We start from the raw sequence: 26,250 nt of genomic DNA, 5'->3' as shown, positions 1-26,250 counted from the left end.
TTCAGTGCTCCAAACATACAGTGATGTCTCATGCACTGACAAATCCCTTTGCCTAGAAGTTCTTTTCTCCTTATTGCTTTAGAAAGTTCGCTTTCTGAAACTGTTGTATCAATTTACCATATCCCTGGAATATGTGACTGTTAAATTTTCACTAAAATTGGCTAACACTACTAAACATATAGTTTAAAACATAGAAAATAATATTTTGTTTTGGTAGACGGAATTCTGAAATGATCCTCCAAGATCTTCTACCCTAATCTCACTGTGAATATGATGAGGTATCATACCCATGATTATGTTACATTCCACAGCAAAAGAGATTTTGTAGATGTAATTAAGATTACTGCTAGTTTCTTTGGGCTGCTATAACAATAATATCATAAACTGATTGGCTTATAAACAACGAATTTCTCACAGTTCTAGAGGCTAGGAATTGCAAGATCGAGATGCCAACAGATTCAGTGTCTGGCAAATAGACATAGATCTCACTGCATCCTCACATGGTGGAAAGGGTAAAGCAGCTCTCTGGGGCCTCTTTTATCAGGGTTCCACCTTCATGATTTAACCACATCCCAAAGCCCACCTCCTAATACCATCCTCACCTTGTTGATTAGGTTTTCAGCATATGATTATTGGGGGGACAAAATAATCAGACTGTAGCAGTTACTAATCAGTTGACCTTGAGTTAATTGAAAGGGAGATTATCCAGGAAGATCTAATCTAATGCGTTTGAAGTAAAGTCATTTAGAAGTAGATAATTCTCTCTTCATAGTAACAAAAAAAGTCAGAGAGATTACAAGTGTGAGAAGATGCACTATCATTGGCTTGAAGATGAATGGGGCCATGTGTTAGGGAATGTGGGCAGCCTCTATAAGCTGAGGTCAGCCCTAGCTCATAGCAAGCAAGGAAATAGAGACCTTCGTCCTTCTGCAAGGAACTGAATCCTGCCAACAGCTTGAAAGGACTTGGAAATTATTCTTCACCACAACCTCCAGATAAAAGCCCAACTGGATGCATACTTTGCTTTCAGCCTTTGAGACCCTAAGCAGAGAACAAAGTTGCACTTGCCAGACTTCAGTCCTACAGAATAAAAACAGATTAAAAATGGCTGTTGTTTTAACTGGTTTGGTTTATGGTAATTTGCTACACAGTAATAGAAAATTGACAAAGGCACAAAATTTTTTATTTATTAGCTAGTTTGAACCTTTTCCTCTATGTCCATTTAAATCGTAATTAATATGTGTTCCTGCTTTGTCAAAAAAATTTCTTTCAAAATAGCAGAGGGTTTTAAAAAATGAATTGGAATTGATTGTCAAATTGATGAAAAGAGACTCAATAGGGTTGAGGTGCTTGCATATGTGCTGGTAAGTAGGTAAAAACATCACAGTTTGGGATCTCAAATCATTCACTGTGATAGGAAAAATGGGTATATAATCCTGAAAATAAGCAAAACTAAAAGTAGAAGCCTACTTGAGGGGAAAGCGTGGGTCAAGGGTTGTTCAGATAGTGGGGGAACTGGGGAAATTGGAGGAAAACATCTTGAAGGAGTTTACCCTAGAGTACATGCTTTCACAGTCTATAGACCCTATTGAAATGGCTTGAATCTAATTACATGCCTTGTATTCTAACTAAATGAATTGAATCTTACAGTGAGGTGGATTTTGAATTGAGAACTGTAACATAAAGAAGGATGTGAGGCAAAGACTCAACGGGGAAAAAAGGGTTGGATTGACTGAAAAGAAAACTCAGCCAAGTCAAAGGGAGACAACCGTGTAGCTGAACATGGAGCACACAGAAAGACGATGATCAGCTGGTGACTCCCGTGTGTGTGTGTGTGTGTGTGTGTGTGTGTGTGTGTGTGTGTGTGTGTGTGTGTGTGTGTGTGTGTGTGTGTGTGTGTGTGTGTGTGACTGGTAAGGGGATCAGAACCCTTGAGCGCACTGGCCATCCCTATATAGGATCCGAACCTGTGGCCTCAGCGCTCCAGCGCCGCACTCTCCCGAATGAGCCAGGGGTTTGGCCCTGGTGACTCCCTTTAAAGTGGCAGTTGGCTCAAAATATATTTTAATTTTCCCAACTTAAAGCCAGATCTCCCCTTATAGTAGACATAAACGAATTACTGCACCTGACAGAACGAGCACAGGTACCACTGCACTCAGAATAGTGAGACAAGAGCCCTCAGACTTTTTACGGGAATCTCCGATCCTGTTTCAGCCTTGCTTCTGAAGACGTGAATGGCAGGGTCTGGACCAGACTTGCGCTGACTCAGACGAAGACCGCCACCTCTTGAAAGACAAATACAAAACTTCTGAAAGTAGTCAAGAGTGTTGCTTAAGTTTCGGACTCAACACCTTTTCTCACTTAATTGTAATGAGCCAGAACCAGGAAATTCTTACTTCCTGCAACAAAGACTTAACAAGTGATTCTTCACCTCAAACCATACTATTGGTTAAAGTTTACCCATCCCAACTTGTTAAACTTGTTTCTTTTAAATCCTTACGTGTTCTTACTTTAGTCAGCTTACAAATCTGAAAGAATGCCCAGGATACTGCTCATTTGAGAGAAATCACAAAGAAGCACGGAAGTGGAGGAGTTTGCACTTTCAACAGTGCATGATGTATCAGTAAGTTTAATTTTATTTTATGTTTGAAAATTTGTTTCATATTTGTGGTTTCCGATGCAACTTGGAAATTATTCCGAACTGGAAATGTAATCATTTTTTTCTTTATTCTTTTAATAACATAGTAATGTTAATACTCTTTATTTTGGGAAACCATGCTAATGATATTATATTTAGAATTTGAAAAGTTTAATATGTTTAATTTTAATCTGAAATTTTAACGTGAGAATGAGATAATCACTGAAAGAAGGAGGAAAAACAGAGAGACTAAGGTGAAATTGTGTAGGTTTGTAAAAGTGGAATAGGGCAAGGAAGGAAGTATTTCTTAGCCTCAGTCCAGAGTTTGGAATTTATAATGCTATTTGTGATCTTTCTCAATTGTGCATTTAATTGATACATTAAAAAAAAGGAAATATCCAAATTGTCTAGGAAGATAATCACAACTGAAACTCAAAAAAATGACTGAGAATTTTAATGTCCTTTGAGAAATTCTTTGCCTTTTAAAGTAAAAAAATTAAAAAACAATATAAGAATGATTTGTACATAAGAGTATAAAAAGTGAGAAGCAGATAAATGATTCTAATTTTTGTGTTTTAATAGATTTGGAAGGAAGTCTATTTAAAATAAATATTAAGCATTTTTTAGCCCCATTCCCCTGTCTTATCCATTATGCATTTTTGACATTTTTTGACATTTTTGAACATTAATTCTTTATCTACAAATTTGAGGTCAATTAGTAAAAATTATTCAAGATAACAAGGAAATTACAAATGTGTTTTCTAATGATGTATAGCCAGAGTTGCACTTTTTTCTTTATTGGTAATAATTGGGTATTTGTATATAAAATTCAATGAAACCTGGTTTTCTAGACCACAATCCCCCTAGCAGATTTAATTCTTTACAATCATTCAAAATGTTCCCCTTTCCACCTGTCCATTTTATAGCCAAACTAAAGTTTAGGTTGTTTAAAGACTAAACAAAATAAATAAACAAAAACAAACTTTTAACACTTAATTGGTATTATGTATGGAACTGTTACACATTAGGATTTAATTTTTAAATGGACTGTAATAAAAATTACAGCTAGATAGGAAAAATAAGTTCTAGTGGCCCACAGTAGTGCTAGGCATCTATAATTAATGATAACTTGTATGTTTTTAAATCACTAGAAGAAAGAAGCTCAAATGCTCTCATCACAAAGGAATGATAACTTTTTTGCAATGATAGATATGCTAATTACCCTGATTTGATAATCACACATTGAAATATTACTCTGTATCCTATAAATATGTACAATTAATATTTGTTAATTAAAAAATACACATATAAATTTTTAGAAAATTAACTGTAATAAAAACAAGATTATTATTATTAATATATTATTATTTTTATTTTTACTTAAAACATCTCCAAACTATGGAGAAAAAGTTGGTGATGCCATACCAATAAAAATAATTCAATTAATCCATAGTCATGCAATTATTTAAGTACTATTATGTGCCAGGCACCACTGGTGACACTGGGGGCATAGGAATGAATAAACATACAGTTTGAATTGTTTCCTTTAAGGCTTATGTAAATGTCAATTCTGTATTATAGCTGGTTAAAGGCAAAAGAAATCCACCAGAATGGTAAAGAGACAGATGAAAGTAACAGGAAAGGAGAGAGACAAGAAAAATAGAGTGAAATAAAAATCTAGGAAAAGCAAAGACCTACATCTGGTCAATAAGCCAAGAAGCCATTTAGTCTTCTACATTCCTGTTAACTTCCATTTTCAAGATTTTTCAAAATTGTCCTGTCCAGGTCCCAAATCCTTGAAAATATCACAGTTCTGTTCTCTATTCAGATAAACAAGTATGCCTACTTTATATATTTTTGCAATATTAGGTTTGGTTTTCCTTGGCTTTGTTGTTCAGAGGGCAGTGAGGATGTGAGTGGTGGGATGGGTGGGGAAGGTGCTGCCGAAATGCTTTCTCTACTCTTCTCATTGATAATCAATGACTTCATGTAATTAACTCTCAGAAGGTTTTCTCTATTTGGAATACACAAATAAATCTTTATTAGTTTTTGTCACTTGTGAGCAATGCAAAGAAAAATATATCTTTTGTTTGTTGTACATGCCAGTACCTAGTGGAATGCTTGGCACATGCATGTGAGCAGAACCTTTTGATTGTTGTTCAAATTTATTTGGGACCAATTAATTTCCCACCAACAACTCACCAGCTCCTGGTTGTCTGGGTCTTCTACATTTGACTCAAATGAATTTCAAACCATATTTAAAGACTTTTTTACACAGAAATATTTAAACCACTCTGTATTTAGATATAGTAATATAAGTGTAAATACATTTATAGTATTTAGTCCTTATTTTCTTTCCTAAAAATGAGTAACTATCAAACAGATTCCTTAGATTACTTCATTTCTACCATGAAATTGTGAGTAATTGAACATTTCTCTTTGCCTTACACAGAAATATTAGAATATCTGCAGGAAAATATGTAGTAACATACATCAGTGGATTTGAAGTTGTTTCCTGTATTGTTAAAGTCAAGTTTTGGTTTTATAACAGTAGACGTAAAAGAACTTGGTCACATTAAAATACATAAATGTAGAAAACAAAGTCTAATGATTTTAATTTGGAAACCAAATTTGTCATTTAATTGAGAGGCTTCCCTCATCTTCTGTGATAGTTCCTTGGGCTCCAGGAGCTTGGCATTGTTAATGTAGGGCTAGGACTAGATGCAAAAAAAAAAAAGAGAGAGAGAAGACATATGACCCCCAAACTGAATAACAGTAGTTAATACCTTTGAAGCAGCATGATCAAAGTTTAAAAATGCAATTAAAGCTTTATTAGCACATATACACACACATATGTATACATATATATATACACTCATATTTTATTTTTTTCATATTTTAAATAAGACAAAAAGAAAAAACATATCTCTGTTAATCTATGGTTAAGTATTTTTACAGGAAAATTTCATGATAATATTTGATGTTCATGTATTCTATTTTTTTTATTTTTCTATCTTGGTAAACTTGGTACACATGGAGGTCAACATTGCACTTACCAATGTATTGCAAACATGATTATCCTTAATAATGAACATTCCTCTGGGTAATTTTTGCACATATTCAAAATTGTCTCCTTAGGATAAATTCTCTTCTGCACAAACACTTTCACAATCCCCGACATACCATCCTGTGATTAACAAACAACTCTATATCCTAAATGTTTTTTTTCACTTACTATTTCATGTATTCCGAGTAAAAGAAATATAGTTCTTTCCTCAGGACACAGCATTCTTTATGAACCCCCTTAAGTAAAGGTTTCCCATCCTCCCATATTCCATGATACTTCATGACCGAAGATTTAGTATCTGTCCTCCATGCCATTTTGAAGCAGTACTCTCCACACCCCCATAAAACTGCCTTGTTCCTTTGAGATTCACATAATTCTGCTATCCACCCTCTTACCTTCCTCACTGCTATCCTTACAGACCCCATGGTTATGCCCCTGATTTATGAACACCCTGGCACTCACTACCCTAATCTCCTTTTCTACTCCAAGTCCTACATTCACCCTAGGTAGCATCAGTGCCTTTGTGGTTGATGTCCAACTTTCTAGTCATTTATTTCCTTGATCTATAATTTTGTCTTCAAATGCTATTTTCATGTTCACACCCTGGACTTTGTCATGACTTGCAATCACTCTATCTGAATCACAACTTTGCACATCTATCACTATTCTAAACTTCCTTCTGTCTTAGGTATTTATAATGGAGCAGGATTTTTATTTTTATTCATTCATTCTTCTTTAAATTCTTCATATTTATCAGCTGCTACCCCCTACACACACACACACACACACACACACACACACACACACACACACACACACACACTCATCTTTGTTTCTCTTGTGATCCTTAGGTTCACCATTTAAACAAATTTAAATTGCCTCATAGCTCTTTCATTAGTTATACTAGCTTAGTCCTAGGAAAACTACAACTATCTGAAAAATGGCTCACCTCTGTTCAGGCCACTGGGGAATGCTACAGAAAATCTCACAAATGTGGCAGGGTGCCTATTCATCGAAGCCCTCAACTCTGCCCACTATTTCTACTACATCCCATTATTTTGCTTTCCATAATGACTACTCCAACTTCTACAACCTCCTCAAATTTCCAGTTCTCATCAACTGTTGTCTCAGCTTTTCACTACTTCAAAGAGATAACGTGATTGATCAATTAGATGAGAATTCCTTAAACTTCCTGTTAGTGAACCCACAAACCTACATGCATCTATACATATTCTCAAGAGGATGCCTATGGTGTGTCTAAGTTCCCCAATCTGTTAGGTTAAACTATATGAAAATGTCAATATATGACCACTTTTGGCCTACATGAAAGGTAATTTCCATGGGTGAACCTAATAGTTTAGAATTCATGATCATTCAAATATGCTCTGAACCCAATTCTCCCAACCTCAGGATATCCACTAGCTAGTTTATACTATTGTAACTATACTCAAAACTGTCCCATTGAAAATCCTCCATCAATTCCATATAATGTGATGACTTGCCTCTGTCTTCCTATCTACAGCCAAACTCATAAAAGAATTGTGGGTCCCCGCTTCTATTCCCTCACTTCCCATTTTTCTTCCAACCCATTGACATTTGATTTATGGCCCCACTACTCGCTGTTCCTTTTTCTGTCTTGGTCATTCATGATTCCCCAATGCTTAATCCAATGAATAAACTACATTTTTATCATATTTTATTTTTCAGTAGTATTTGACACTGGGGATAAATCCATCCTTGAATACCCTTTATTCTTTGTTATCATATCACACTTATTTTCCTCCTTATTTCTTCTTAATTTCTTATTTTTTTCTCTGATCTTAAGGCTTCTGCCTTCTTTGCCCATATCTTAAATGTAAGTGTTTAGAATTCTTTTCTAGGTTCACCTCTTGTTCTGTTCTTTTGATTTAAAAAAAAAAATTCTTGAGCATTTACCATATTCCAGATTCTAAAATTACAGTGATGAGTTTGGCACAGCATCTGGCTTGTTTACCACTATAATGACAGTGACTGGCAGTACCTAGCATTAGGATAAACTTGGTAATTGTTTTTTAAATGGTAAAGTAAAAATGTTAGCTTAAAAGCAATACAAACTTAATGGATTTTTATTTGTGCTGATGAATTAACCTATTCCTTTTCATATTTGTAAAATATAACTTCTAAATTGCCATTTGACTTCCATTTTATTTAAGAAATTTTGATAAATAGAAGATTGGAAGTTATTGGGTTTTTTCACTTTTTTTTTTTTTGTGACCAGTATGGGGATCGTAACCCTTAGCTTGGTGTCATCCGCACCATGCTCAGACCAGTGAGCGCACCAACCGTCCCTATATAGGATCCAAACCCACGGCCTCGGTGCTCCCAGCACTGCTGTGCTCCCAGTGCCGCATTCTCCCGAGTGAGCCACGGGGTCAGCCCTTTTCACTTTTTTTAATAGTAAAATTACTTAGTATTTCTCTTGATGATTTTTGGCCTTCATGTATCATTTTTTAGGAAGTGGATATCTCAATCATAAATATGATGACACAGAATGGAAATAAGCAAAGCTCATGATACTTAAAATGTCCCTGTAGGAGTATGTAATGTACAATAATTATTTTATTTTGTAGACTTATAAAAGAGCAGTTTGTAGCCTGAAATTACTATTACGCAACTCATCCAGATAAATCTTGCTTCACAAATTCACAGCACAGGCTGAATTATTTTTCTCAGTTTATTAGCCATCTAAGAGGAACTGCCTTCCAAATTTTCTAGAGATTGGTATTTTACTGAGTTAAAATGCAGTCTTGATCCACAGGTTGGATAAATCCATCAGAGAATTTCAGGCTTATCCACAGGGGTCATACCAAGTGAATACTGAGAATATGTCATATGCCAACTAAGAATCTACATAACAATAAGATGAGCTCAATGCTGTTTCATTTCAACAAACATGTGCTCTATTACTACCAGGACAAGATTTGTAACTAGGCATATGGTAGAGGAAGAAAAGAAACATAGTTCTCACTCTCTTCCCCTTACCAGAATAAGTGAGTGACAAGTATAATACAATTTATTTATTTTTATTTATTTATTTTTTTTTTGTGACCAGTAAGGGGATCGTAACCCTTGGCTTGGTGTCGCCCACACCGCGCTCAGCCAGTGAGCGCACCGGCCATCCCTATATAGGATCCAAACCCGCGGCGGGAGCGCTACTATGCTCCCCACGTCGCACTCTCCCAAGTGAGCCATGGGGTCAGCCCGACAAATATAATACAATTTAGAATTGAATAAATGTTAAGTACAGGTATAATCAAAGTACAGTGTTACCTAAAAGACCAGTATTTAAACTACTGGTGATACATGAGATGATTTTAGAATTTATTTTAATGTATACTAGAGAAAGTAAAGCTAATATATCAAATACTGAATTGCTTAGGGACTGGCTATATTAAAAATGAGTCAATTGGTTTAGAAGTCTTAGTGGACATGGCAAAAATTGTGATGATTGCAACTGAAATTTGAAAAGCAGTACAACAATTCAAAGTAAGAGCAGAATAGAAAATGAACACTTCAAATAGAGTTCTTGGGTGAGGTCTGAAAAGTGAGTGCATTTTTTATTAATAGAGAAGTAGGGAGGGCAATTCTAGACTGTCAATGCAGGGTGCCCCTTGGTTAATGTAAAAGGTGCTTTGTTTTGTTTTTGACCAGTTTGACATTCTCAAGAAAAATGCAAATTACAAGCCTTTCTTTTAAAGCTCATTTTATAGGTGTGTTATGGAAGATACATATATGCTTCAGCAGGCATAAAATACATAACAGACAAGGCAGAGAATAATTCTATGAATGATTTGATATTTAAGTCTCATTGTTGCTGGTTTTAGATTTACTAAGATTAACTATTGCTTTGTCATTGACTACCTGAATTTGTCAAACCTTGCCAGTTTATACAAATGGAATTCTCCATAATTCTTGCAATTCAAGTTCAAATACAAACTCCCCGGTAAAATACTCATGTTCTCACCAAAGATTCTTTAAGGGATAACAAACTAATAAATTATAATCCAGATTATTGAAATGCTCCCATTACGAAGTAAATAGCAGTTTAGAGCACACAGCATGTCAGAAGCACTCGATTTGGAGTCAGAACACCTGACTTTTAGTCAAGACTCCTTCAGTTAATAACGAAGTATCATAGACGAGCCCCAAGACCTCTGTGAACCTGTTTCCACCTCTGTAACGATACTTGAGATAAACATCATGAAAACTACAATGAAGCACAAGATCTTTACTGCTAATGGACCCAATGGAGGTGCCAATGAGAAGAGAGTTCAGTATATCAAAATAGAATTCAATCATGACCCTTATGCAACAAATAACAAGGTAACGTTTTAGAAGTTTATGATAAGTATTTGACTTGGACTCATTCATTCAGATACATGAGGATAGACCCAGCTGAATGGTTTATTGTGTCCTATTTGTAAGAAAATTAAATCTCATCACCAAAGGGTTTCAGGTCCCTCCAAGAGGAATAATTATTTTCTGGCCTTTACCTCTTTTGGGCTTCCCTAAAGGTCACAACTCAGTCAGTCAGTGGCCTCAGTATCTTGAGACATAAACTATGTGACCCAGGCATGCCTCTTTCACATGGTGTGCTGGGTAACTCCACTCCGTGGCCCTGGTTGCCATGGCTATTCCACATAGTACTAGAAGTTCTTAATTGTGGCCATGCACTACTTTTATGAGTCTTGGGGCTCTTCCAGACTTCCTGGATCTTGGATGAAAAGAATAAAATTATCTCAGTATAATTTTGCTCAGCAAAATTTACTTCCTATTCTCAAGCTTCTGTTTTTCTAATGTGTCCCTTTTGGTCATTGCTTTGATAATTCTGGATTAGAATCTGTGTTATACAGAGGAAAATGTTAATAAACAGAAGATGGGGAATTTAGGTGGTCTCAACTAATTACTGCTTTTATGGTCTTGGGCAAATCTCTTTAGCTTCAGTAGCCTCAAATGAAAAATTGACATAATAATATTTACTATATGAATCTTATATAGATGTTGGGTGGATCAAGTATTCCAGGGTATGCTAAAGCGCTTTATAATTGTAAAGTGCTATATAAATGAGCCTATTAATTATCATTGATATTACTACTATTAGGGTGACCTGTGCCTTACCCTTACACCTCACCCTTTGTTCTCCCAAACCTGTGTGGAACAAGGTGGGGCAACCTTGAATAAAGGGCCACTCCCTACCTCTCCAGAGGCCCTTACACTCTCCAAAACCACTCTCGTGGGGCTCTGATTACACTGTGCAAAGGTATTAAACACAGGCAGAAAAAATTCCCAACAATTAAAATAGCATATGAGATATATGCAGATGTCATTTATATTTAGCTGAAGGAATATAGTAACCCTCTGGCAAGTATTTTGCCACTAAAAAGTGAGGATGACTAATAGGAAAGTGGTGACAAGAGAATTATCTGTAGAGATCCCTTGGTTATAGTGGGATGTCAAAATACTTGACAGGAGCCTGCAAAATAAGCACTCTTTGTAGTGCCTCGACTGCCTTGGTCAGAGCAGTTATCAGCTGTACACTTTTCAAGCCATCTAATTTTGTTCAGTAGGGTCAGGCAGTCACAGCCACTTCTTTAATCAAGTCTGATAATAGCTAACATTGAGTAAGAACTTCCTATCTTTTTTCCTTCTCGTCATAGTTCTGTAGGGATCATCTCCATTTTACAGATTAATAAACTCAGACTCCATAAATGATGCTAGGTCCCATAACGACTGGTGAGTGCCGAGGAATTCTGTCTGAAAATGACCCAGGCAGGCTCTTTCCACTACACATGCAACCTCTCCTCCAAGGGCTGGTGAGGCTGCTGTAACCAAAATCTTAAGAAAAAAGTGATAAGGGAAAAATATTGTTTATTTTCTGTTCCACATTATGTGAGAAATGCAGCATTGGCTAGAAGAGGTAAAATATCATATAAAAATGTACTTCCTTTCCTTCAAACCCACTGATATATAAAACAGTTATATCACTTAATAGCTTCAAATGTCTTTCATAAATGTCTGGTGCAGGATAGTGCTCCAGGTGTACATTAAGATGCAGCACAGTGAGTCAGTAACTAGAGTCAGTAATACTGCACTGCATGCTTGCAGTTTGTGGGAGAGTAGGTATTAAATGTTCTCACCACATACACACACAAGGTGGTAAGTCTGTAAGGTGACAGATAAGTTAATTAGCTTGGTTGTAATCATTTCTCAATGTATACATTTATTAAACATCATGTTATACACCTTAAATATATACAATTTTGTATGTCAATTATATCTTCATAAAGCTAAGGGAGGAAAAAAGATGCAAACCAAGAAATAGGCAACTATCAGCTTCATTCTTGCTCACGAGACAACATTCTTGATATGTGATAGAGCACAAACAGACAAGATCAGTGGGATGTCAAGAAAACCATCCGGGCAATTAAGAGAACATGAGAGTTTTTCCTCTTAATTATCTAGATAATTGTCTTAACTACTGACTTCCCCTTTTCAAAGTAATTCTGACCAATAGTAGGAGGTAAAGACTAGAACCCCATCTTCTCACTCCCTGTCCCATACCCCCTTCCCTTACATTGCATTATATCTGCAGAAGACAAAGCAATGAATTAACCAGGATTTATTGCCCACTTTGGGCCAAGCACATTGCTAAACATTACTATAGTAACAAGAAAGGCAGAAAATACAGGCACAGAAATGAGATGTACGAAAAGCAAAACACAGTGGCAGACGTGTCAGTGAGAGCTGTGTATGCTCTGATATGATTATTTCTATTTTCTAATCAAGGTCGTAAGCTGAGGGTGCAGATGAAAAAGGGCATATTAGAAGTTTGAGAAGGCATGAAATAACTGTCTATTTCTCACTTTAGGAGAAAGAGAGAGTAACTAAATCAGTATGATGGCCAGGAAGCACTGAGGGCCAACTTGAGGTTAGTGGTTCTGAATTTAAAAGCAGACACATCAACATAGTTGAGTATTTTTTCCCTGCCACATTTGTGTAAACAAAAAGTAAGTAGAAAGTTGTATTTAACCAGGGTTTGGGTTTTGCTAGTTGATTATGACAAAGTGAGAGAGGGTTACAGGTCTAAGAGTGTATACCAGAGAATACATATAATGAGGGACCATGATATCTATGCTATATAAGGAGGGCTGTGCCAACTTGGACATGAGGGTGATGGAGACAATGAAAAGGTGTTGGATCTGTGGATTATAGGTCCCAGTGGGATTGAAGTCAGGATACTAAGGTAGTACACCAGAAAGATGGGTGGTGGTAGTTAAAGAGCTGGATTATTAAAATTTAGATTACAGAAAAATTCAGGCTATTAATCATGACAAGATATAGAGTGTGCCTATTGGAGCTAAAGCAGAGAGAAGGGCAAGGTCAGTGGCACAAACAGACAGAGCAGAAGATGGAACATGGTCAATACGATAAAATAAGTAGCAACAAAACAGTACAGAAGATTGCAAGATAGCTGCTAACAGGGTGGGATAACTGTGGCTCTTAAAGGAGGGAGAAAGTATGACATCAGCACATGGAAGGATTTCCAGAAAAGTAGATGCTGGAAGCTGAGGAAGGGGAGGTAGAGAAGGTATTTAAGGCAGAGTGTGATTTGCGAGTAAAACACAGGGGTAGGTGAATGTTAAGAAACAGGATAGCACGTGTAAAGGGAAGCACAACACGTTAAGAGTGCAAGAGTAAGTTTAACTCAGCAAATGAAAGTCCTTTCTTTTAAAAATGTGAATTATATCCTCCCTTACACATTTAAAATTGTCCAGTAGTTTCTTATAACCCTTAGAGTTAGTAGAACCTTGCCATGGCCTCCAGAGACCGCATGATTTATTCCTTGTCTGTCGTTCTGGCTAACCTTCTCTACCCTTCCTGGTACCCACCACGATCCAGCACACTGCCCTCATTTCCTCAAGGAACTCAGTTAGCTCACTCCTGTTCCAGCTCTCAGAACTTGCTGCCACCTGGTTGCTCTTTCCCCAGATCTTTTTGAAGCTGTTTCCTCACAATTCACCTCTCAGCTCAAATGGTGTTTCTTTAAGGACTAATCCCTGCTACCTAATTACCAGTTAGGCAAACCCCTTGTTCCCCATACCCAGTCACTCAATGTGTTTTACTTCCTAAAGCTGAAATTTACTCTTTGACTTTTCCTTTGTCTCCCTCCACTAGCCTGGGAGCTCCATGACAGCAAGGATCTTTTCTGTCTTGTTCACCACAGATTTCATGAGAGCAAAATCAGTTTTTGGCACATAATGGGATTTCTATAGATATTTCTTGAATGAATGAATGAATGAATGAATGAATGAATGAATACTTAGCAAAAAGTTTATAGTCTATGTAATGAGAAATAGCTGAGAGTTTTTGAACTGGATGCTCACATTATCAGAACTGTATTTTGGAAGATAATTCTGGCCACAACATTGTAGGATGTATTGAAGAGGAAGGAATCTGGAGACAAAGAGATCTGTTAACAGCCACTGTGATTGTCCAGATGAAACACACTGAATGCCTGAGGCAGGATGGTTTTAGGAAAGTGCAAAGAAGTGCAAAGAAGAGGACAAATAGGAAAAGAATTCACAGGTAGACTGATTAGGTGAAGGAGCTCTGGAAAGGGAGATGTCATATGATTTCAAGATTCAGAGAATGCGTTATCTGAAAAATTGAGAATAATTTTGTTAATACCTATTTTTGTTTTAATACGTGATTAAAAAGTAAAGGAAAGTAAAGGGAGAGAGGAGGGAGAAATGAACAGACAGGTAGAGAGGGAGTGAAGTAATGAGAACAAGACAGAAGAAACAGGTAGAAGGTAGAAAAGAGAGACAAAAACTACTACAGGACAGCAAAGATAAAAGAAAAGGTTAGTGAGGATGTGGAGGAATTACATTTATACATTGCTGATGGGAATGCAAAATGGTGCAACCACTCTGGAAAAGGTTAGCAGTTCCTCTATAGGTTAAATATAAAGTTACCATATGTGCCAGAAATTCCACTCAGATATATATGCAAAAGAAATTAAAATATATATCTACACAAAACCTTAAACATGAATATTCATAACAGCATTATTCACAAGAGCCAAAAGGTAGAAACAACCCAAATGTCCATCAGCTGAAGAATAGATACATAAAAATGTGGTATATTCATAGAATGGAATATTATTTGGTGATAAAAAGAAGTGAAGTCTTGATATATGTTACAACATGCATGACTTTTGAAAACATTATGCTGGGTGAAAGAAGCCAGATACAAAAGACCATACATCATATGATTCCATTTATATGAAATGCCCTGAATAAGCAAATCCACAGAGACAGAAAGTAGATTACTGGTTGCCTAGGGTTAGAGGGCTGGGGAAAATGGGCAGTGACTATTAATGAATATGGGATTTCTATCTGGGTGATGAAATGATAAAAATAGATTGTGGTGATAATCGCACAACTTTATGAGTATACTGAAAACCATTGAATTGTACACTTTAGATTGGTCAACTGTATGAATTTATTGAATTATATCTCAATAAAGCTGTTAATGAAATAAAGGAAGGAAGAGACGAAAAGGTTTTGGAGGCTCAGATGTGTGTTTTCATTAAATGTAAAAGTTCCCCGCAGCTATTATTCACCGATGCTGTCAAAGTCAGGATCTATGATTATCCTTCCTTTTTGGCAGTCACAACAGTTTCAAATAGTTCTTTCAAAAGTTCTTTCTGACTCAAGGAAGACCTTAGCTGATTTTCTTTTCAAGCTTCAAATTTTATATTTTAAATAGAAACTATTTCCAGTGGTCACATACAGTGACAACAGGGCTTGTTCGTTAGAAAAGATTTGTAAACAAAATATTTGTTCATGTTTCAACTTTCAGAGCAAGTCCTACTTTTTCTTGGAGGTCAAAATGTGTTATTAAGTAACAGAACGAGGAGAGATGACTGAGGATGAACTATGAATTACTTTGAAAGCATTAGTAAGAAAAGCAGGAAAATGTACCAAAAAACTGAATTAGTATTGGCAGAAGTGGGTGGGAAGAACTGCTCTCACCAGTCGTTGTCTTCAGTAGCCCGGGTCAATGGTAGATGCTTTCTTTTTGGTCTTTATCAGGTTTTAATTATCTCCACACTTGATCTTAGCCAAAAGGCCAAGAAGCGATAATTATCTCAATACTCTAAAATTTCCTTCAGGGAAAAGCTTTTCAGGGAACTTCACCGTGTAAATTTGCATTAATGAGCAGAGCTTTGAAGGGTAACACTCTCTGACCTTCATTATTCCCTTTTGAACTCTTATCTAAAACACCAGTTATTTTAATTATATATGAATTATGACATCAATCAGCTTTCCAGTTATGAAACATGTCATTTTTATTTGCATGATGTGGTGTTATGGAAACAAGACACACAGCTTGTCAGAACATGAAAGGTAAAAGAAAGCACAAATCTCATTTAATCTTTCATACAACTTTTAATATTTCTGCCCACATCACCTATTTTATGAAAGTCTCATTGTACCTAGTGGTATTTTCATGACAACAACTTTCTTACAGAGTTATTCTGTCTTCCCTAGGCAATGAAGTAAAACTCCAACTAGATGATTCACCCATCTCATTCTAAATTTTCCCATACCCATTATTTTTGTCCAGTAATTTTTTTTCCTGTGGATACTCCAAAATGTGCCCACTGTATAATGCCTACACCTGGATCTGTAGCTTCTCCTGCAAGCTCTAGAGTGTTCCTTCTCCCAAGCCGGGGATCTCTTCTATCTGCTTGAATATTCTGTGGGGAGAAACAGGGCTTTGCCAGGCTCTGCAGCTACTCCCTTATCTGAGAGGAGTTTGTATCCAGTGTTGCTACTCAGATCCAAAGTCCTGGACACTAGTGCCACCTCTATTTTGCTCATGAGCAGCAAGTTCACCGTCCAGCACACTCTTTCCATCAGCTCACTCCACTCTGTCTATATAAAAATGCCTTTGTATCCTTCCCTAGCTGCTTTTGAAAAATTAGATGTTATTTCTAGTATGCCCTGGATAATAACAGTAATAAAATAACCAAAACTCCTATTACTGTTCTAAGTACTCTTGCATATATTAACTCATTTAGTTTTTTTAATTGTTGTATTTGATCTGTTTTATTATTAGTCAGTGCTGTTAATCTACTACTTTGCCTAATTTATAAATTAAACGTTATCGTAGTATTTTTTAAAATTTTATTTTATTTTGTTAATATACAATGTGGTTGATTATTGTGGTCCATTAGGGAGGTTTCAGGAACTCATTTAGTTTTTGTGATAATCCCACAAGATGAGTTTGATTACTCCCATTTTACTGATGAAGAAGCTGAGACACAAAGAGGTTGAATGATTGTTCAAGGTCTCGTCATCATGGGGAGCCAGGATAAGAACTCAGGCAGGCTGGCCACAGAACCCACAGTGTACACCACTATGCTGAACAGCCTCCTTTAAAGGCTTTCTAATTATGTGGCCATTACTGTGGCGGAAAGAAATCCATTTATTCCTCATCTCTGAAACATTGAGTGACAACATTTTGGTTAAATAAAGCATTTAAAAATCTCCAGGAAAAAAAAAAAAAAGCAGATGCTAGGCAGTCTATCCAAGGAGAAAGGACCCAAAGATGTACCTTAATAAAAGATTGTAACCTTGAAAGAAAATGGCTGGTGTTGAAAAGAGCAAGAAGAATTCTTTCCATTCTGCTGAGGTTTGGTTCAGAAAACACCTACTCATGAGATGGTCTGGATAATAAGCCATTTGGAATTTGAATGAAGGTTTTCTAGACTGACCTGCTGAATGGGTAGCTTTTGTCACAGCTCATCTTTGCATTGGCAAGAGCACTTCAAGGGTGAGGTCACTTACATTTTCTTTTTTTTGCACATCGGAGGTTTCTCTAAGCCTGGATTTTCTGGCACTATAGTAAACCTGTTCAGTCGTCTCGCTAGGATAGTCTGACCAAAGTTAAATTCTTTGAATTAGAAGGATTAGGGCTCGGGAGAAGCCAAGAAGGAAGGAGAAAGAATGAATTATCCTTCAGCAATTTTTAAGTACAGAATTTGTACAAAAATTTGTACTATCATTTTATCTTGATTCTAGGTAAACACTTAATCTCATTTTTCCTCCTGCTATGGATGAAACAATTTATCTCTAGCAAAATTCTCTGCTAAAAATAGTTTTTGTGTTTCAAAAGATTTACGGTTGTCTACTACTTTATGACACATTCTTTTATTCAGAGGACAAATATTTACCAAGTACCTATGTTTTGTTTTGGTTTAGTTTGTTTTATCTAGAGATGACTATTTGGGGGCATGTATGCATGGTTAAGGAAATAAACTGAAACGATTTCTCACTTATGACACATATGTAAAACTGTAATTCACTGACAATGATGTGTCTGGTGTTAGAAGTGGAATAATTCAACAGATAACAATGTCCTTTTGAAGATGTGAGTTTTGTTGCAAAAAAAGATCCTGCTTTATGAATTGTTTTCTGTATCAAACTCAGAGAGGAAGACAGTGAGGAGATGGGTCCAGCCTTTGTAAACCTTAAAAAAATTATCATTTTTTTCTGCCATTATTTCCCCAAAGAGTAACCATTAGTCCTTCTCTGAAATTCTCTTAGAAATTTTCTTCAAGTCTGGTAGCAACTTGTGTACACTGCTTCTCCTTTGTAAGGTTATAAATCCTCAAAAGGAAGATCTATTAAAAATTCTTCTTTAGAGTCCCCTGGGGTTTGAACATAGTAATGCTCAATAAATACCTGCTGAGTTAACTAATGAATAAATGCTCTTACTAAGTTTATCTCTCCTCTTAGTCATACACTCTGTTTTCACAAAATGTCCTAGGTTCTCAGTGTCGTCTTTGCTTGTGCTGTTCTCTCTGCCTGAGGCACATGTCACCCTTGCCAGTTCCTCCTCTTTGGCCTTCAAGGCCCAGTTCAAAAGCAACTTCTGTAAGTCAAAACCATGTGTGTCCACTCATCACTAATAGCATTTTGAGCATAATTCCATGGGGACATGTAGCACTTGTGTTACATGTAGCACAGTAGTCACTTCATGTGCCTCTAGATTACACATTCGTGGAGATAGGAGACCGTCATAATCATTCTGAATCTCTAGCAGAAGGTGTTTGATAGGCACACAGAAGCCACTCGGTACGTGTCAGCTGAATGAGTTCATTATTGCCGCGGTCTTCTGTGAATAAAGGTGATGGATATGTTCTTGCCTGTGCCCCAGCTCCATTCCAGCTCTTCTAAAGTTGCTTCAGATGTTCGCAGATTATAATGCTCTTTTCTTGCCACCAACCAAAGAGCAGCAGGCCAGAGTAACTTTAGATCCTTTCAGAAACGCAGCTGAACTCAGAATTAGTGTTGCCTGAGTACTTATCGGAGCTCATGTTGATGGTTCAGGGTGGAGGAACTGCCTGTAGGTTCTCCCTTTCCCAGACCCAAGGATACCAGGGGCATCCTCATTCCCTCCAGGTCACTGATTCCCCATGGGGTGACTCAACCAATACCTTCAATTATTTAGCTAGGGCCCTCTTTTTACTTTACCACAACCAGATTGAGTCCCAGAAAAGGTAGTTCCTTCTTCTTCTTTTCCATGTGTTATTTTGACAGAACAAGAACTGGCACCTTTAACTCTCAGAACCATATTCCTGTCCAGTTCCCCTGTGGCTCACATCTACCTGGTCATCCCATGACAGTGCTATCCTAGCCTGACTCAACTCTCTAAGTATTCACACTTTGTTTTTAGACTGTGGGCCCTGACACTGGGATGGGGACAGAGTTTCTTCATGTTTCTCTGTCTCCAAAAGGGTGTCCCAAAGCCAGCCATTTGCATATCATTTTCATGCTTTTTGCCATATTTACATTCCTCTGCTACTATTATTGATTTAGTATTTTTTATTTCAGTTGATTTTTTACTTAGTCAAATAAATATGGCTTTATCCTATGCCATATCATCTATAAAAATCACAGGTTTGAAATCTTATAACGCTATGAAGTAGATATTTATTATATCATATCACAGAGTTCCTGGGTCCAAAGTCCTGGACTATCACTATTTGTTTGTTATATTATCTCTTCTTGTTTTTGCTAATTATTTTTTTCATTATTGTTCTCTTCTAGTCTATTTTCTTCAGTCTGCTCTATTATAGGTACTCTTCATATGCATTAACAATTACATGTCCTATCGATGGGAGTTATGAGTTTAAACATAGATGTGTGAAAAGAGCCCCTAAAACCCACGTTCTATTTCCGGCTCTCAATATCTTTAAGGTTTTGGTAATCTCTGAATGAGAGCAGTGACCCAGATGCTGTTGTCCTCTGAGAGTCACTGTGATTTGAAGCACATAAACCAAGTATCTGATATTAGTTCATTTACAAAGAAAAAAAATTTCAGAACTTTTAGTATAACGAACCAGGAAGTATACAAAATAGTAGTCAACTGTAGTATAATGCTGATTTTAAAAATCAAAATATAAAGTTAAATGTCAGATTTTTGATAGTATATATTCTAATATTTCATAGAAAAATATATTCAGATGTTATCAAATACAATGTGAGATAGTCATTAATTCTAGAAAAAATATTCTACACCAAAAAGAATATTTAATCTTAAAGTCCTATTTGTTTTTAATATACAACTCTCTTTCAAAAGGCCAGAAGTACAGGGTAGAAGAACAAGTTCACTGAAACCATGGATGATTGCCCTTATTATCATAGCCGTTGTGTTGGTTCTGGCAATAGTTATTGGTCTACTTGTTTATTTTTTGGCAGATGGTAAGTATCTATCTCATTTTATTATTTTGAAAATTTGAAGACACCACTAAATTTATTTCAAAACCTTAACATTTTCTAATACTTTAGAATGCTATTTTTATTTGAATAAATTTACATGCATTTGAGAAATAATAATCTTTTATGTATAAAAATTACTTCTAGCACTTAAAATTTGGTGTGGTTCATATAATAGTATCTTTCGAACAATGCAGTAGATTCACAACCTGTATGTTTTATAATTTAATAATATTTAATATACTGAGAATAAAAAATTATTTTAGTAGCAATTCTATCTTTGAGGTAAACTTAAGAGAATGTTATGTTCTACCATTACTTAATTATCAGCTTAATCTTATGAGTTATCACTAACAGGTGATAATTTTGTCTGAACTCAACTGACAAATATGGTAACTATGAAAATGCATGATCTTGAAAAAGAGTTAGAGAGAAGTATTGGCCACAGCTATTGAATGTTTAATTCCCTGGTGTTAACCAATTATATGAATTTTTTTGTGTGTCATCCCCATTGCTTCTTATATTTGTACAACTCAAATTAACTAAACAGAAATGATTCATTTTTTGCTCTCCCTTCCAGATCAGAAGTATCACTATTACCAGGCCTCCTTCCGGATCCCCAGTATCGAATATAATCCTGATTTTTCAGTAGAACATTCAAAAATTAGGGCTGATATGAAACAAAAAATCAATGATGAGGTAAGCCTGAGCTTTGCTGACATCATTCATAACCTGATAATATTATTGTGAAGAAGGCTAAATAAGAGATGATTTAAGATCAGGCGTTAACCTATGTTAAGGTTGCCAGATAAAATACAAAATACCCAGTTAAATTTGAATTTCAGATCCTCCTGAAAATATCTCATGCAGTATTTGAAACATGCTTTTACTAAAAAATCACTCATTTTTTATCTGAAATTCAAATTTAACTGTGTGTTTACATGCTAATTCTGGCAACTCTAACCAACATCTTTTCAGGAAGCCTACAAAAATACATTGGACAAAGGATAACGGCACCATAGACTACAAAACATAAGCTCAACAGAAAAACAAACAGCTCAAATACAAAACAAATTATTAGAGTTCTCTGGAAACATAATCATTCACATACAAACAACATTGCCACATACCATTTACTAAGCATCTGCTCTATGGATGACCTTGATGCATTAAGCATTAGGCAACTTATCCCAGAAGTTTCAAGTCTACCTGAAAATGTACCACAGAAACACACAAACTTTCTTCCACTGAAGACTTCAGTTGTGTACACAGCCTCTATTGAGCCCAACACTGAACAGTCAAAGGTGGCAGATCTTTCTTACCAGGTTCAGAAACATTTTTTCCGCCATTTCACAACCAAAAGTAGCAGCTGATGAAATGAGTTGAAGAATGCAAGAGAGGGGGGCACATCCTGAAAATTTTGATTAAAGCAAAAAAAAGCAGGTCAGAGTATAAAATGTTTTATTACAGGAAGCAATAGAGTGAATTAGAGACAACCCAAGCTTTGGAGTCAGAAACATCTAGATTCATATCTCAATTTTAACCTTTGTCAGCCTAAAAACTTTGGAAAAGCTATTTGATCCCCCAAAGTTTCAACGACAAAATGGGGATAATTTCACCCATTCTCCCAGAGTTATCCTGAGGATTAATAGAGGTGGTAAATAAAAAGTGTGAAAGTAATGTCTGAATAAATGTTAGTATCTATTTCCAGTACTCTCATAAAACTTTTCATATAACTCTGCCAGAGAATTTACCACATTGCAACAACATTATTATTTAATATCTCTATGCCCACTCTGGACTTGTGAATTCATTTATGCTGGGGTTAAGTCTACTTCTTATATTTCTGGTGTCTTTCACAGTGTCTGCCACATAGTAGGACCATAAAAATACTCATCAAGGAGATGACTACTAAATAAATGACCAATTTACTAGTATTGGTCCTACTTCCTAGAGTATAAATAGAGACAACATATAGAAAGGTTAGACCAGGAGTCAGAAAACTTTTACTATAAAATACAAGATACTAAACATTTTTGTCTTTGCAAGCCAGACAGTCTCTGCACAACTACTCATGGCTATCATTGTGTAAATACATAAACAAATGAGTGTGACTATTTTCTAATAAAATTTAGTATGAACATTGAAAGTTGAATTTTATTAAATTTTTAGATATCAAAAAATATTATTCTTGTTTTTATTTTTTTTCTGCCATTAGAAAAAATGTGAAGACCATTCTTAAATCATGGGCCATACAAAAAGAGGTGGCAGTCCAGATTTGACCTATAGTATGCTGACCCCTGATTTAGGATATGAGTTACAGTTGTAGCAAAAATTTTCCTAGAAGAAGGATTAAAACCAGTACCTAAAACTAACTTTATAGATTTCTTATGGAGTTCAATAATCCAGACTGTTTATATGCTCAATAGCCACAGATAATACATAGTTCACAAAGCTATGATTTAAAGGGAAAAAACAAAAAATGATGAAATTTGAAAAGAATGGAAAGAGGCAGGCATAAAACATATAGATATATATATGCATATATGTGTGTGTATAGTATATATGTATGGGTATATATAAAATGTATATGTAAAATCTGGAAGTACATATACTCAAAATGTGAATAACAAGCTCTCTAGACAGTGATCTAGAAATGATTTTAATGCTTTTCATCATACTTTTCTGTATTGGTTACTTTTTAATTTTATTTTACATGAATATGTATTAGTTTTGTCATATAAATGTGCATGTGTATAGATAAAACTATTTCCTTTAAAAAGTTTTTTCCCTTCATAGTCAGAGGTAAAATGCATGGTCATTTATTTTTGAATAACTATTGATTTTTTTTAATTGAAACATAATTGATTATGCATATTTGTGGGGTACAGAGTTGACTATCAACTCTGTATTTGTGTACGATATGTAATAATCAAATCAAGATAATTAGCATATTCATCATTGCAAAATGTAATCATTCTTTGTGTCCATTAACCAATTTGTCATTAAACCCCCCTCCTCTAGTAACCACAGTTCTGTTCTTTCCTTCTGAAAGTTAGACATATTATTATGATTCTTTCTTTCTTTCCTTTCTTCCTTCTTTTTTTCTTTCTTTCTTTCTTTGTTTCTTTACTTCTTTAGCTCCCACTTATGAGTAAGGACATGCAATATTGCTCTTTCTGTGCCTAGCTTATTTCACTCAATAAACTTATGCTCAGCAGCCTATGCAATATGATACCACATGGCATTTCACCAAAAAAAATTCCATTAATCAAATCAGATGAGTGTAAAGCACTTGTTCAACATCCACCGAATTTCACAATTTGGGAGCTCCTCTCTTCTGATTTGTGGAACTAACTTTTCAAACTCAGGTTCACTTAAGGTTTGGCAGATGATCTGTCTTTTTTCTGACAGGCGAGCTTGATGAGTCAGTGGTAATAAGCAGGCTTATAAGACCACAGATTCTATAACAGCCTGTGGTTTTATTAAGAAATAATTTGATCTAGGAATTTATACCACAGAGAAATTATCCCTTGTTGGAAATCTCAGATGACACACAAGTAGCATTTATAGTATTCTTATTCTAAATAATCTTTTTATTCATTTTTCGTGACAAGTATATTGATTTTAGAGAAGTGCCCAACAAGTACATAGTCTTCTCCCCTCCCTTGTATACCACAGGATCAAAACTTGGCCTAAAAAGTTTCACTAAAGCCTAAAAAACTGGTCCTTCCATGACATCCACAAAGATGGCCATTAAATTTGAATGATATTGGATGATGAGTGGGGAATGAGTCCATACATATCAAGCTTTCAAAGATGCTCTATCTCTGCACCTCTGACTCTATGTACATTTATAATGACTATTGAAATACCTAGCTTAATTCAGCTCTTTACATCAGTCATCTTTGATCACATGACAAGTTGCTCAAATATTGATATCCAACTATAGGATTATCTTTATGACAACAGGATTATTCCCAAATGAGCTTCTTGGGGATAGCCATAAACAAACATCAAAGTAAATAGTATTTCATCACAACAGAATTTATGCAAGTACTTTGTGATATATTGAAAAATATGAAAATCATATTTAACAAAGCTCTATTCTATTGGGATTTTTTTTCTTTTCTCAGATAGATATGACATTTCGAAGATCCAGTTTAAACCATCTTTACATCAAGTCTCATGTTATCAACCTTAGGTAATCACAACTAATTTGCATGGTGAAAAAGGCAACTTTGTTTTATTTAGTTATTCTTCAATTTTCTGCTTTGTGAACAAGATCTAAAGATCTTAGATATACCAAGAGCAAAAATAGTTTAAATATTATTACATTTAATTATTATTCCCCCTGTATAGAAAATCTATAGTGAGAGAGTTTCTTGAATAATGATAAAATGTAATCCACTGTTGTCCTTTTAAAGAATTTTATATTTCAGTTGAAGATGTTTATAATAATTAACTAGGTTTTTTAATTTTACTTTATTTTTTTATAATAACATCTATTATAAATTTTCAAAACTTAAGAATATATATGCATATATATAGTATACATGCAAAGTTGGTGGATCTAACAAGTGCTTTTGATATTTTAGAACTGTTAGATACCCATACCCTCCCTGAATATAACCAAGTTTTACAAGCAGGGAATAATTCAGACATTAATACCTGTGTGATATATGAAAAAGAAAAAATCCATGGTAATAAAATGTATAAACTATTTGTTATATTTTCTTGGGGATATAAAAATAAGTTACATAATATTTAAGTAACATAATAATTACTGTGGCTATGATCATACTCATTCTAGTGATTTTGTTTTTCAGGCCAAGTAATGATGGTTTGGAAACAGATGTACTTCTTAAATTTCAGCTTACTTCTAGCAATGCAGACACAATAAAAAGGCAAGCTGACAATATTTTGCATCAGGAGTTGAAATCAAATGAAAGCTTCTTGAAGATCGATACTTCATCACCTTATCTTCGAGGCAAGAAATACTATTTTTCTTCCCTGTTACAGTTATTCATTTTAACAATCTTCTCATCTACAGAGAAGAGTTCACCATAAAACGAAACCACTTTTCATTTTAAGTTTCTCATTTACCTGATAATGAACAAACCCCGACACAATCAGAATCAAAGATTATCTTCCTTTGGCTAGTATAAAAATAATTATGTAATTAAAAATTGTACAAGAATTGTATTACAACCCAAATATAGTAGTATTTCTTCCTTTTTTCAAAAGATCTTAGTGAAATCATTTGAATTAATTAAGCAAGCATGTGATAAAAAAAACTTACACTCTGCTACCAATATAGTAATCTGTAGAGCCTGGCTCTCTCTTACAATATCCTCTTCAGTCTGAATCCAGAACGTGAGAAAGGTATGGACACACAAACCAGAATATGTGGGGCACAATCATGATTTGAGCTCAAGCAGAAGGAGGCCTGGCATTTTAGGTTACACTAGCAAACCCTTTCTACAGCACACAGGATAGGATTGGGCCGGGACAGGAGTGGTCAGGAGGAGAAAAAAGATGCCAGACCTGATAACACTTACCTCAGACATAAAGACACCATCTCCTTTGCAAAGTCTATTATACTTTCAAGACTGTTGTTAGATCTCTATGAATTAACTTTGAAGATGTCATACTTTACCAGAACTTGTTTAAGCTGTGAAATAAGATTTTAAGGCTAACAGAAAATTACAAGC

The 26,250-nt window shown here is 35.4% G+C and overlaps 1 protein-coding gene across 1 annotated transcript in view; it reads left to right on the top strand.

The window, feature by feature from the left end:
• Nucleotides 1-9,956: 9,956 nt before the first annotated feature.
• Nucleotides 9,957-26,250, top strand: part of LOC134385708 (transmembrane protease serine 11G-like) — a 34,865-nt gene continuing 18,571 nt past the window's right edge. The window contains exons 1-6 of the mRNA XM_063107440.1: nucleotides 9,957-10,067; nucleotides 14,137-14,330; nucleotides 20,400-20,521; nucleotides 21,117-21,235; nucleotides 24,673-24,740; nucleotides 25,366-25,526. Coding sequence (XP_062963510.1) covers nucleotides 9,957-10,067; nucleotides 14,137-14,330; nucleotides 20,400-20,521; nucleotides 21,117-21,235; nucleotides 24,673-24,740; nucleotides 25,366-25,526 — 775 coding nt within the window. The remainder of the gene's footprint in view (nucleotides 10,068-14,136; nucleotides 14,331-20,399; nucleotides 20,522-21,116; nucleotides 21,236-24,672; nucleotides 24,741-25,365; nucleotides 25,527-26,250) is intronic.

The sequence above is a fragment of the Cynocephalus volans genome, chromosome 9 (genome assembly GCF_027409185.1).
Source record: "Cynocephalus volans isolate mCynVol1 chromosome 9, mCynVol1.pri, whole genome shotgun sequence".
Classification (NCBI taxonomy): domain Eukaryota; kingdom Metazoa; phylum Chordata; class Mammalia; order Dermoptera; family Cynocephalidae; genus Cynocephalus; species Cynocephalus volans.
This window is presented reverse-complemented; position numbering and strand designations above follow the sequence as displayed.